We start from the raw sequence: 13,851 nt of genomic DNA, 5'->3' as shown, positions 1-13,851 counted from the left end.
GACTCGCCTAACCACCTCCTCTGGGAAGCTGCCTGACACCAAGCCAGCCCATTGGTCCATCTAGCTCAGTGTTTTCTGTGACTGGCAGCCGCTCTCCAGGGTTTCAGGCAGAGAAAGAAATTTCCCATCACCTGAGATCCGCTTTTAATTGGAAATGGCCAGGACTGTCCCTGAAAACTTGTGCAATGCTGCTTATGCATTGATTTAGGTAAAGTATGTATATCCTGCCTTTCTGCTTGACAACAGGCCTCCAAGATGGCTTATACTAAAATACTATAAACACACAATAAGCACAAGCTTAAAAGGCAAGGCAGCAGTGGTGTCTGCAAAAAGTTCTGTGCTCCGATTGCTGCTCCTTACCACTGCCGAGAGAGGACCCATTTGCGCTGCTAAGGATATTGCTGCCCCGCTTGGCTCCCTTGTCAGCAGCGTGACCCGCCTTGGCTTAAAAAACGACAGGGCGCCATCCCTTGATTCGCCATGAGAGGGCAGCCATTGCCAACGTTTCGGCTGCTGGCCGGCCTGGTCCGAGTCAAGCTCGGGGACTGGGACGAAGTCTGCGTGAAGGGAGACATACCGCGTCCGCAACGAAGCGAAGGGTCCCTGAGGTCAAACGGCTCACGAGCAGGTCCCTGCTGCCTTTGCTCCACGCTGGGTGGTGCCGGGCGAAGGCATCCTGCAATTCGTGTTCTGTAGATAAGGAAAGCCCGGTTGGACCGCAGCTGCCATCACGGCTCTGCTTGGTTCATCGCGAAGGGGCGTCTTCCTACACCCGCCTTGCCGTGAGGCTGGCACGGCTGCAAAGTGGCAATCGCTTAACCCAGCCTTCCCCAGCCGTGTGCCCTCCACGTGTGTGGGGCTGTGACTCCCAGCCAGCCTGGCCTCTGGTCACTGAAAATGACGGGAACTGCATCATTTTCAGTTGGGAAAGCCTGGCCAGAACCGTGGGATAAACATTCGAGACATAAATCATAAGCCCAAAGTGGGAGGCCGGGGCGAGCAGTGGGGCGATGGATGGCTAGGAATTTCCAACACAATTTCCCTGCATTCTCCCCTCCAAACTAAAGTTCCCAGGATTCTCTGGGAGAAGCCGTGACTGATGAAGTGATATAAATGGGCATACACCTTCATTTTAGTTATTCACCACGACGAGTCAAGGATCTGAGCACATTACACCAATGTGGCTTCAACTGTGCTGGGGGACCCAACATAAAGTGACTGTAATGGCCTGAAAGGCCCACCTTCACCCATTTGAACCTGCTGGAACCTTGCAATTAGTTTTGGGGCTCTGCTAAGCTAGGGTGGCCAGGTGTCCTCTTTTACGAGGTCCATCCTCTTTTCAAAGGGCTGCCCTGTCCAATTCTAGTTTAAAGATCACGAACCATCAGAACCGCTGCCCATCAACAGTTAGGACCTGAACAGCAGACTGAACAGGCAGGGACATGGATCGCCTGGCCACAAGTACTTCTAAATTTACGTCCACACACAGAAATTAACATATGCACATTTTATGCAAATCACTGTCCTCTTTCGGTGATGCATGTCCTCTTTTTTTGGCAATTCAGAAGAGGCCACCCTATCTCTGCACCATCCCTGCTAAAAATACAGGGGGTGGGGACCAGGGTCAGGGCCCTATCAGCGGTGGCACCAGAGGCATGGATTGTCCTCTCTGGAAAGATCCAACAGGCTCCTTCTCGGCCAGTTTTTACTCTGATAGGCTACTGGTGTTCAAGCTCCTGCTGTTTTAATCACTTGATGCTGTCTCACCCTTTCCTGGTTTTTCCCCCCTCAGTCGTTTTCTTGATTGTTACAGAGCAACCAGGAAGCTGCCAGGCTATTTGCCTGTCGAGCCCAGCGTTGCCAGCTCTGCCTGGCAGCAGCAGCTGTCTGTTGGTTTGTTTACTCCATTTCATTTCTATACCACCCAATAGCCGAAGCTGTCTGGGCAGTTTCACAGAAATTAAGATCCTAGGGAGAGAAAAGTCTCTTCCCATCTCCTGCTACCAGATCCTTTTTAAACTGGAGATGCCGGGGATTGAACCTGGGCCTTTCTGCCTGCAAAGCACGCGGTCTGCTGCTGAACTAGGGGTCCTTCACAATTGTTATTTTAATTGACCCTTTTGAATCAATTATTTTTGCATGCCACTTTGCATGTATTGGGGGGGGGATCAGAGTTTAAATTATATGGAAATAAATAAATAAATGTGTCCACTTCTCTCTCTTGTAATGGAAACTCACCCTTCAACTTCCAGTTTCTTGGGGAAGGCAGAACAAAACAGAAAAGCCATAGGGCTCAAGCCGTCGCACATCCCCCTGATGTCGGCTGAATCCCAGCACGCTGAGTGTCCTTCTCCTCGATTCCTATCTCATCCATGGCTCCAGTTTTCAGCTGCAGCCGTGAGCACCTGTTTGATGGAGGGTCGTATGGGTGTCCCTTGAGCTCATTCTGAATTCCTCCCAAAGGGAGACTGGGGGGGTGGAATCAGGCCTGGCGGGTTGACCCAGACAGTCTCCTCTTGGCATTGCTGGCCACGATCCTGTGGGATACTGGGGAGGCCGGGTTCCATCGGTGGGTCAGGGCAGGATCTGACATGTCCCAGTGTGCTCCATCAGAGATGCTGTCTTGTCTCTCCTGGCTGCCAAATCGGTGCAGCAGCACCTGGCTTCCAGGGGCGGAAGGGGGGATCCCCGAGGCTTCCAGGACCATCTGCGTGGCTTGCAAGGCAGTCAGGCGGACAGAAGAGTCAGGATCTCTCTGCAGTTTGGAGAGTGCTAGGACAGAGGAGGAGAGAAAACCCAGCTCTGTCACAGAGCGCACAATTTTCACAAGGAGAAGCAGGACAGAAAGGAATTTGGGGGAAAGGATTTCACAGGCCTGCGCATATGCCTGAAATTTGCTTTCAGACACTGGAGGGTATATTCCCTCCAGGTGAATTAACAACATTCCCAGTTATGGATACACTTGGAATTAGGAATGGGGGGGGGTGAAAAGTACTGAATTTGGCAAATGTATTATCATTATATTTATTTATGATTTATTTATTAAATTTCTTAATCACCCATCTGGTCGGTCACCCAGCCACTCTGGGCAATGTACAGCAATACAAGCAGTTTTAAAATAATAAAATTCTACATTAAAACATCGTATTTCTAAGCAACCCCAAATGCCTGCCTGAACAACCACGTTTTTAATGCATGGCGGAAGCTCATTAAAGAGGGGGCATGTCGGAGTTCCCTAGGGAGGGAGTTCCACAGAGTGGGGGCCACCACAGAGAAGGCCCTCTTCCTCGTCCTCACCAGCCTAGCTGTCCTGGCTGATGGTACAGAGAGAAGGCCATCCAAGGCTGATCTTGTTAAGCGGCCTGTCTGGTGTTGCTGGAGGCGCTCCTTAAGATAGGCTGGGCCGGAACCATATAGGGTTTTAAAGGTCAAAACCAACACCTTGAATTTGGCCTGGAAAACAACTGGTAACCAGTGCAACTCCTTCAGCACTGGAGTGATGTGATGTTGCCGGCGGCTGCTTTTAATCAGGCGAGCTGCCACATCCTGTACCAGCTGCAGCTTCCGAACCGTCTTCAGGGGTAACCCCATGTAGAGCGCATTACAGTAGTCTAAACGAGAGGAGACCAGGGCATGTACTACCGATGGGAGCAGATGGTCGGGAAGGAAGGGGCGCAGCTGCCGAATCAGATGGAGTTGGTACAGCGCTGTCCGGCTCACAGCTGACACCTGAGCCTCCATGGACAGCTGGGAGTCCAAAATGACCCCCAGGCTGCGGACCTGGTCTTCCAAGGGTAGCCGTACCCCATTCCACACCAGGTCAACATTCCCCAGCCTCCTCTTGTCTCCCACCAAAAGTACCTCGGTCTTGTCAGGGTTCAATGTCAGCTTATTCCTCCCCATCCAGCCACTCACTGTCTCCAGACATTTGGACAGGGATTCTACGGTCAACCTTGGTGAAGATTTGAATGAGAGGTAGAGCTGCGTGTCATCCGCATATTGATGACACTGCACCCCAAACCTTCTGATGTAGCCCCCAGCGGCTTCACACAGATGTTAAATAGCACTGGGGAGAGGATGGAACCCTGTGGCACCCCACAAGTGAGCGGCCACGGGTCCAAAACCTCCTCTCCCAGTGCTACCCTCTGGTACCTGCCAGAGAGGAAGGACCAGAACCACCGCAATAAGGTGTCTCCAATGCCCAACCCCTCCAGGTGGTCCAGGAGGATACCGTAGCCAATGGTATCAAAAGCCGCTGAGAGGTCGAGGAGAACAAGGAAGGAGCATTTGCCCCTATCCAGAGCCCTCCTCGTATCATCCACTAAGGCAACCAAGGCCGTTTCTGTCCCGTGCCCAAGCCTGAAGCCTAACTGAAATGGATCCAGATAATCGGCTTCTTCCAAGTGTGCCTTCAACTGCATCGCCACCACCTGCTCAATCACCTTGCCCAAAACTGGCGGATTCGAAACTGGGAGAAAGTTGTTCAGGACTTGGGCATCCAAGGAGGGCTTCTTTAAAAGCAGTCTTATCACTGCCTCCTTGAGGGCTGATGGCATCACTCCCTCCTCAAGGGAGGCGTTCACCACTGCCCTGATCCCCTTACCCAGCCTCTCTGTGCAGCCCATAATCAGCCAAGATGGGCAAGGATCAAGTAAGCAGTTGGTCGGCCTTACAGATGAAAGCACCTTGTCCATTTCATCAGAAGGAAGAAGCTGGAACCGATCCCACAAAACCGGTTTGCCACAGGCCGCCTCTCGCTCGCTAACTGCATCCATGGTGCATGGAATAACACTCCTTATCCGATCAATTTTATCTGCAAAGTGCCTTGCCAAGGCCTCACAGGAGGCCTTAGAATGCTCCAGTGGTTCTGGAGCCACAGGACCGACCAGGATCCGGAACACTTGGAACAGCCTCCTGGGACAGCACTCTGCAGACGCGACGGAGGCAGCATAATATTCCTTTTTTGTTGCCTTCACTGCCATTTGATAGGCTGAAGATACAGCTCTAGCCCGTGTCTGATCGTCTTTGGAGCGAGACTTCCGCCACCGGCACTCTAGCCGTCTCACCTCCTGTTTCAGAGCTTGTAACCGCGGATTGAACCATGGCGCAGTCTGAGCCCTGTATTTTACAAACAAAATAACCCTGAAGTGCACATTCCTGGGGTCTCCTTAGTATACATGCCACATTTCAGGTGTCTAGCTTTCATGGTCTTGGAGCTATGGTGATGACGGACAGACAGAGAGTCGGACAGAGACACATCCTCTGTTATGATTATAGCTAATCATAAGGTTAAAGTGTATGGTTAAAATTTGCTCACTGCAGTGCTGAATCATTATACCAAATCTGGTTGAAATTGATCAAATGTTATTGAAGCTGTAAATCTTTCGAACTTTTGATGGGCCACCATTTGGTTTCAAGATGGCCAACCAAATTTTCACTGTGCCTAAAACCACCCCAGATGGAGGTAGAACAAATCCTAAATGCCTCACAACAAACCTGCTACGAGGAAGGGAAGTGTATATAGCAGCAGGAAAGGGCGGCGACCAGTCGCAGTGGTGAGGGGTGGAGCAAGGCAGGGGGCCAGGAAAGCCTTTGGCCCTCCAGGGGGCCCTCAAGGAGCGGCGCCCGGCTCTCCCAAGGCCTGGGGCTGCGTCTGCCTGGGACCGAGGACCCTGACACGCCTTTTGTCTGCCCTGGGCTGCAGGGACTCAGGGAACAAGGAGTTGTGCCAGGGGGTCAGAGCTCAGGAGCAAAGCCAAGACTCAGAGCTAGGGTGGCCAGATGTGCTCTTCTACAGAGGACTGCCCTCTGTTTGAAGACATCCTCTATTTCAGGGGTGGGCAGAAGGCAAATCTCCAGACGTTTGGGACTTCAACTCCCAGAAGCCCCTGCCAGCATGACCAATGGTCAGGAATGCCAACAGCTGAAGTCCTAAACATCTGGAGATCTCCTTTCAGCCCAGCCCTGCAGCCTGTTGGAAGGGAGGATCCCCCCTGGCGCAGTGCCTTACAGTGAACAGGATCCATGTGGCCAGGGACAGCGAGGTCATCACTTACAGAGGAGTATCAAGTCCTTCTTTTCTTGAGTGATCGCAAGCGGCTCTGTGCATTGGGCAATGCAACCTGAAAGGCAGGAATTCAGTTAGCCTCTGGGGAAGCCCCCTGCCTGCAGCCACAACTGTTTCAGCATCCGGGACGCCTCCTCCTGAGCTTCTGCATCCCACCCTGGTGCGCCATCCACCAAAGCGCACGCGTGGACAGGGAGCTGAGCTTGGATCTGGCAGACAGGAGACCTCGAGGCCTGCCTCCTCAAGCAGATCTTCTCTGATCAGACCCAGCTCCCACCCCCGAGACCGCAGCTCAGTGGCAGGGCATCTGTTTTGCTTGCCAAACGTCCCCAATTCAGCTTGATCCCCACCTAAAAAGATCAGGAGCAGCCAAAGGCCCTGGGGAGCTACTGCCGGTAAGAGCAGAAAGATGGACAAGTAGGTAGCGTTCGGACAATCATGTCACAGTTTAATAAGCCGAGATACAGATGAATCTTTTGCCCGTGCATGCAGCCCTTTTGCTCCTCCCTTTGGGGTGCTCTGCAATAAGTCAGAAAAGCTCGAATTAACCACAGTTTCCCATTTTGTCTAAACCAAAAAATGAGGGTTATCGTTTTCAGAAGAAGCCAGGATCTTAAACCATGGTTTGAAGTTGGTTGAATATCTTGGCTTGTTCCAGAGCTGGAAACCAGAGTTTCCTGCTTCAGATTAAAGAGAAACTGTGGTTAATCAGAGACTCCCTGATTTAATCTCAGCACACCACAAAGCTAGGAGGAAAGGGGCTGCAAGTGCGGCCAAAAGATGGATGAATATTGCCTTATTAAGCTGAAATACTGACCTGGTCCACAGGATAAGGCAGCTTCCTGTGGCTTCATGGTACTCCTTCCCACCCTAAACCTTGGCCTGATTCCTTGGCTAACAGCCACGCTTGTTACCTGCTGCACATGACCTCAGTGATGGATTTCTGCTTGCCCAGACCACTTTTCTCTCTGGCACTGCCATCTTGGCTCCTAAGCTTTGCTGCTTCCATTTACTCCTTGGCTCCTGCTACCTAACTTGGCTATCATTCCCACAGCTATTTCTGGCTGAAACTAATAGCAGGAGGCACTTGTGACCTGGGGCATAGCACACACCGTTTCCCCTGGGATTTTCCTGGGGAGCATTGCCGCGTGGTTCTCTCTGCATGGGGAGCCATGGCAAAGAGCTCTCTCGGCTCAGGCCCATGGCTTCTAGAGAGAGAGAGAGAGAGAGAGAGCAGGAGCATCCAGACGCTAGATGCAAGGTTGCTTGTAGGCTGAGCTGCAGCAGCCATATGGGCAACAGTCCAGCTGCAAGCCACAGCATTTCACACAGGCTCCCTCTCCCTGGATGAATGTCCCTCTTGCCCAACTCATGGGCCAGCTCTTCCATTGAAGAACAAATTAGATGTGATGTGGGAGACATCTGGAGTATCTCCTGATGCTTACTGCTCTGAACACCCATTATTCCCCGCAAGCTGTTCTTCCTGGTCAAAACTGCATTCCCCCTCGCCCGCTACTTTTCTCTGCCCAGGAGAAAAGGTATGTGCGGACCCGGTATCTTTTCCTACAAAAGTGGGAAAGCAGCTGACATGGGGAGAGAGATTATTTTGATCAGAAAATGGTCCACTGGGGGAGGGATTAAGGACCCTCTTCCCCCAGATGCTGCTTCCATCAAAGTCTGACACACATACACACGCGGCATGGCTGCAGTAAAGTAAAATCATGTGTGTCCTCCCAGGCATGTCTCCTTTGGTCCTAAGAACACAAAATATGACTGCTTTCCAATCTGCACTTGCTCTAGCTTCATTGCGACTCTCATTCCAGCCACGTGCACACACGCCCCACTAAGGTTCCCACCGAGGGAAGATGTGCGACCCAAACTCCCCTCCGCTTACCGATAAAGACGGCAGCTGCTCTCCGGATGGACACCTGGGGACACTGGAGGTGATCCAGGCACTGGAGCAAGATGGCAGGGATGGCCTTGACCTTCCACGACTAGTGAGGAAAACAGAGAAGGGAAAGCAGGGTGCACGCGGCACACTTTCTGGCAAGGGGGCCGCAGGAGGGAGTTTCACCCTGGCACTAATCCTGCCATGGCAGCTGTTGGCAGCCGCACCTTCAAAAACACCTTGTCCCTCCTGACTTGCAAGTAGGTTTAAGGTTGTTCGATGTACCCGTGAGCGAGAAATTATCGCTTCGGTTTTGGTTTGACCTATTCTTTCCTACACCCCTTTAACTTGCTCCTAAATTTAACTTTTAAATTAAATATTTGGTGGTGGGCTAGTGCAGCCTTCCCCAATCTGGTGCCCTCCAGATGTGTTGGACTGCAACTCCCATAATCCCCAGCCATTATGACTGGGGACTGTGGGAGTTGTAGTCCAACACATCTGGAGGGCGCCAGTTTAGGGTAGTTTGCGCTAGTGGCTTGGAGGCTTAGGACCCCATCCCACCCCACCCCACCCCGTATGAGCTAGGCAGCTCTGTCATTCTATGACAGAGGGCTGGGAGGGAAGACGGATGGAAGACTTACGATTTGCCGGCAGAGGGTCTCTGCGATCTGAGGATGGTCGTGCCAGGCCTTCTTGCTGTTAATCTTCTTTGGAAGGGACCAGCCCAGGAACCTAAAGCACTTGGCGAGGGCCTCCTGGCAACCCTGCAGTGCGGAGTCAAAAGAGGCACCAACATTTGGTCAGTAAGAGCGCAAGTAAGTGGGCACAGGGACCACCAAGCGTCACCATTGCATTTGTTCGGATCTGTTGTCACTGCCATTCTCTTGCCCACCCTCCCCTATGTGTTGTCGTCCTCATTTTATATTGTAAGCTCATTGGGGGCAGGGACTTACCTTTTTGTTTGCTTGTTTAAGACCACGCACGTTGGTGGCACTCGATAAATAAGTGACGGTAACTAATCTAATTTAATCTAACAGACTCTGAGCTAAAAAGAAATTCTGCATCAAGAACATCTGTAAACTGGATGTTCATTTGCATAATTTATTCTGCTAATGATGTGTGTTTGGGGTGGGGGTGGAGGGAGACTTATGTGGGCTAAGAAAGCCCCACCCACCCTCTGGGAATCCTGTACAGCCCTGCCTGGATTATGAGATTTCACCAGGCGTCATCCATACACTTCCAAACCTATGTTAGCAGCCTTAAGGACTAGAAACTTGTTGCTTAAAAAGAAAAATGATGAAATGTTCAGGATGATGCAGTCTGCATGGCGCAGTTGCAGGACAACAGAAAACACACTGCCCTGAGCATACGGCAGTTCCGGCATCATTCCATACAGCCTTTGAAAGCTGGGTCTATGCAGCACGGGCCAGCCGGATGCTGCAACCCCAGCAGAGGGACCCTGGGGCAGAACGCACCTTCACCACATCCGGCTCCTCATCTTGCAGGTGGAGGAGCAGTGGGATCAGACTCTGGGTCACCTGCTCCTGAATGAGGTACTTCTCCTTCTTCCTCACCACGTTGGGCAGCTCGGCAAAGAGGGTGATGGCGGAATTGCGTGCCTTGGCGTCTGCCTGTGAACAACACCGCCGCCAGCAGAGGAGTCTTTGAAATTAAGAGCTTGGCTGAAAGCACTCACTGATTGATCGGTGACTGCCACGGAGAAGAACGGCGGGGAGTGACCAGCTGTTCCTGCTGCCTTCTGGCCTCACTGACCAACCCCTACAGTTATCCCTCACTGACCAACAGTCTGACCTTAGTCGAGGAAGTCTACTTTGCACCCTCACTGTCCAATCATCAGAACCTATCTGCACTGAGCAGGGGGTTGGACTCGATGGCCTTGTAGGCCCCTTCCAACCCTACTATTCTATGATTCTATGACCTTCACTGACCAGCCTCTACATTCTGTCTTCAGTGACCAACTCTCTTGCCCTCACTTACCCCCCCACCCCAGTGCACCGAAGCAGAGGCTCCCCTGGGCAAGATATAACAGCATCTAGTAGGACCTGTTTCTGTCCTGCCAAAGCTCCAGGGTCCTTGGGGGTCAGACAGCCGGCATCTGTGCTGTCGTTTAGGGGAAGCTGTCACGGTCCTGAGTCCCAGGATGCTTGTTCCCTGCACTGGTCTGGGAAATCCCTCAGCAAGGAGGCAGCAGGAATGCACTGCTGGAGAATGGCCAGTCTAGGCATGGATGAATTTGGAATAGTCTAGGCATTCAACCAGAGGTGCAGTAACACAGGCCTGGGGGCCAAATCTGGCCCGCTGTGGTCCCCAGAAGGCCACGCCCCCTTCCCCCAACTACCCATTATTTGGTGGCTTCCTGGCTTTGTGCAGTTTCCCCCCATTCTGAAAGGCTGAAGTGGCAGTAAGAGCTGGAAGCTAAAATATGCTGGTATCTTTGGCCCTGCCCCTTCTGCCTTTGGCCCCGCCCACCACAGGGATGAGGCCCCTGAGAGCTTCCCTGAAATGGGATGTGGACAGGCTGAAGGAGGTTCTGCACCGCCCCTTCAGAGGAGGGGGCTTGAGTCTGAGGGCCCATGCTACTCTCCTCAAGCTTCCCCTCAATCCATTCCCAGGCCCCGCCATACGTGTTTACCACTGGGCTGGCCTCTTCCTCCCCCGGGCAGGGCGGAAGCCACAGCCGGGATTGGGAGGACCCGGTTCTTACGTTGCTGAACAAAGGCAGCAGTTTCTCAGCCAGGCTAACCAGATCGCTCCTCTGCATGAACTTCAGAAGGTTCTGGAGGGCAGTGATGCCCTCGATGACCACGCCACCGTCAGTCTCCTCCAAGCTCCCCAAGAGGGTGGGCATCAGGGCCTTGACCTCCTCCACCTGCAAGCAGGAAGCAGCTCAGCACACCGATCTCTTTTGACTCCTTAACACAACGCGCAACACACTCACGGAAGGTGAGGGGGACCACTAGCCTTGGCGGACAGTAAGCCAGACTTCATGGAGAAGGAGTTCTGTCAGCTGTTGGGCATGATGGCTCAATGGAACCTCCATGCTCAGAGGGAGAATACTGGATGCTTGGGACAAACTATCAGGGAGCCTGTTGTCCATGCAGGGGCACTGCCTGTGCACATCGCAGAGACATCTGGCTGGCTGTTACTGGAAACAAAACCCTTGTTTAGATGGGGTTTCGGTCTGAACCAGCAGTTGTTATATTGTCTGCATAATCATAACCACCCCACCCTAAGCCCCAGAGCAATGCCAACCAGCCCCGGCTGGAAGGGGCCATGGCTCAGGGGAAGAGCCCCTGCTTTATGTAGAAGCTCCCTGGTTTGATCCCCGGCATCTCCAGGTGGGGCTGGAAAAACTTCTGCTTGAGACGCAGGAGAGCTGTTGCTTCCAGTCAGTGTCGACAGCACTGAGCTAGTACTGGGCAGGTAGTAATGAACATGAGCTCCGTTCTTCTCTGAACTTCTGTTCAGGCAGCTCCACCCTTCATGTTCCTCAACAATACCACAACAGGCAATTCAAGTGAGCTGCCCAAGCATGGGGCTTGTGAAGTCAAGTCCTCAGCAAAACAGCAACTTTGCAAGCTATTTAAATGAGCTTTGCGGAACCTGGCCTGCTAGATAAAATCAGAGCTCCTTACTAGATTTCAGCTTCTTTGCACATCAATGAAGATAAACTTTGATAGTCCTTGAACTGCTAGACTGAGAAGATTTAAAGGGGGCAAAAGTGGGTGTTCCCTCATCTGACAGAGAGCGGTATAGGAGAACCCTAGAAAAAGCCTGCTTATGTGGAAATAGAGCCCCTTTTTCCTACTGCCAGGAGTAAGAGGCTTTGTCATGGCCGAGCAGACCCAATGTTACAAGAAAGGTACTTTGCACATGCCTCAACCCACTCTCTTCTCCATCACTGCTTCACAAGGCTATGGCTGAACTGGGGCATTGGAAACAGGCCTCAGGTCTCTTGAGCCTGGCTCAGATGAAGCCCAAACCTCAGCTCTGATAGGTGGCTTCTGCACAGGAGCAGAGGCAGGGGGCAGTGGGACCCACAGGCGAGAGGACCTTCTTTGCATGTAGGAGGTCCCAGGTCCAGTCCCCGGCATCTCTAGTTAAAAGGACCAGGTGCTGGGGAAAGACCCATTTCTGTCCCGGATCTTGGAGAGCTGCTGCCAGTCAGAAGACAATCCCGGGCCAGATGGACAAGTATAAGGCAGCTTCAGATGAGTGAGCGGCAGGGGTGTCGTGAAGCCCGGGCTCACAGGGACATGGCGCCGGCACTTTTTCATCACCTGCCACCCCCCTCAGGCTCCCCTGATCCCTCTGAGCTGAGCTGCAACTCCACAGTAGCTGCGGGGGGTCGGGGGGTGAATTTCCCAGCAACAACATATTGTTCCTTGTTGCCATGCAAAGTCTTTTGGGGCGGCCTGATCTTGAACAGGCAATTGAGACCCACATCTTTACAAAAGACCTGCTCCCAGTGGAGACAAAAACTCTTGGAATTGGTTTGTTGATCTGGATAGACACAGAAGCCTGCAGGTTTTGGCCCCTCCTTGAGGGCGTGGCTACAGGGACTGTCACGAGGAGCGCCTGCCCTTCAAAACTGACTGTGACACCTCTGGTGAACAGAGAAGTCACCCCCCAGTTCCAGCTCTTTAGCTGCTTCCTCACCTTATCTGGATGGATGGCCAGGATGCCGAGCGCTCGCAGGCCGAGGGAACGGACGTCCGGGCTGGGGTTTCTGGTCCATTCCTCGAGACTGTCAAAGATATGTTCAGCTGGGAGCTGCTCGATCTCTTGGTAGTGGAGTAGCTGAGTGACAAAAGGGATGATCCATCACATGAGACAGAGAGAGAGAGAAACTGGCTTTCTTGCTCAGGAAAGTCAACAAAACCAAGGACCAGCGGGCATACCTTGTTGGGAACAGACCGTGGAGGGTCCGTGTGCTTCAATGACTGCCATGTTGCTCGCCTCTTGCCAACACCTCAGTAGAAGTGTCTTTTTGAGAAACCACAGGCATGGCTGAGAGAGTGTGCAACTGAATAAGTGTAAGCAGCCACACCTCTGTGTGAGAAGGAAGGGACCATTTTTCACATTTCTCATTCTCAGTGGGAGGAATATCCCACAATCATAATAGATTCAAAAAATAACCCCTGTGCCCTTAAACTCAAACTGGCCATGTTTGTGAGGAAAAGCATAACCCTACGCCAGGAGGATGACCTGTAAGCCAAGACATCCACAGTGCAAATCCCTCCTCAGCCACAACTTCACCAGATGGCATCAGGCAGGCTATTATTCTTGTCCCTCGGCAATATCACTCCCTCGAATAGTAAACTCAAGTGGTGAGTGTCGATAGGATTGTAGCCCAAACTGAGAACTAAGAATGGGGGGCATCTGCTTTTTGGGGGGAACCTCAAAGCTTGCAGAACGACCAACAAAAGTGTCGGTCCCCCCAAAAAAACTCTACGGGGGCAAAAAACTCAACAAACAGCCCAGTGTGGACTGAGCATGCTCAGTAGGCACAGAATATTGAACATCACCTGGAAAAGAAAAAATGGAAAACTGAGGAGGAGGCATGGGTGTCCCAGAGAAGGGTCTGGCTGGCTTGCTGGAACCTGGAACAGGAGGTTAGACGGCTGCAATGCTGCAGCACTTGCTTGCAGGTCCCACTCATGGGGATAATAATAATGGTCTACCTTACAAGGCTGTTACAAAGTTTCCTGTGATAATGTGAAGCACTTTGAATGTGCTTCACGCCTTGTGTTCTTATTACTTTCATTATATATGGGAACCAGCGTGGTGTAGTGGTTAGAGTGCTGGATTGGGAGAGCCGGGTTCTAGTCCCCACTCAGCCATGAAGCTCACTGGGTGACTTTGGGCCAGTCAG

General features: G+C 52.2%; 1 protein-coding gene across 12 annotated transcripts in view; it reads right to left on the bottom strand.

Annotated features, from left to right (window-relative positions):
* The window catches only part of LOC146349264 (maestro heat-like repeat-containing protein family member 7), a 64,570-nt gene that overhangs the window by 11,564 nt on the left and 39,155 nt on the right, over nt 1–13,851 (bottom strand). For 6 of the 12 annotated variants that reach the window (XM_084842364.1, XM_084842365.1, XM_084842367.1 and 3 more), the window contains 8 exons: nt 12,636–12,776; nt 10,681–10,845; nt 9,431–9,586; nt 8,597–8,719; nt 7,962–8,061; nt 6,057–6,122; nt 2,239–2,772; nt 578–690 (listed from right to left, as the gene is read on the bottom strand). In XM_084842364.1, the coding sequence (XP_084698490.1) occupies nt 2,483–2,772; nt 6,057–6,122; nt 7,962–8,061; nt 8,597–8,719; nt 9,431–9,586; nt 10,681–10,845; nt 12,636–12,776 (1,041 nt within the window). In that variant the 3' untranslated portion in view covers nt 578–690; nt 2,239–2,482. Of the gene's footprint in view, nt 1–577; nt 892–2,238; nt 2,773–3,830; nt 5,119–6,010; nt 6,123–7,961; nt 8,062–8,596; nt 8,720–9,430; nt 9,618–10,680; nt 10,846–12,635; nt 12,777–13,851 lie in introns of those variants that run through there. The other 6 variants (XM_084842368.1, XM_084842371.1, XM_084842374.1 and 3 more) reach the window with 6 other exon arrangements.

Source organism: Heloderma suspectum, chromosome 3 (genome assembly GCF_057233095.1).
Source record: "Heloderma suspectum isolate Gila_16-S chromosome 3, 16-S_ref, whole genome shotgun sequence".
Lineage (NCBI taxonomy): Eukaryota > Metazoa > Chordata > Lepidosauria > Squamata > Helodermatidae > Heloderma > Heloderma suspectum.
The sequence above is the reverse complement of the archived record's forward strand: the minus strand, read 5'-3'. Positions and strand labels throughout refer to the sequence as shown.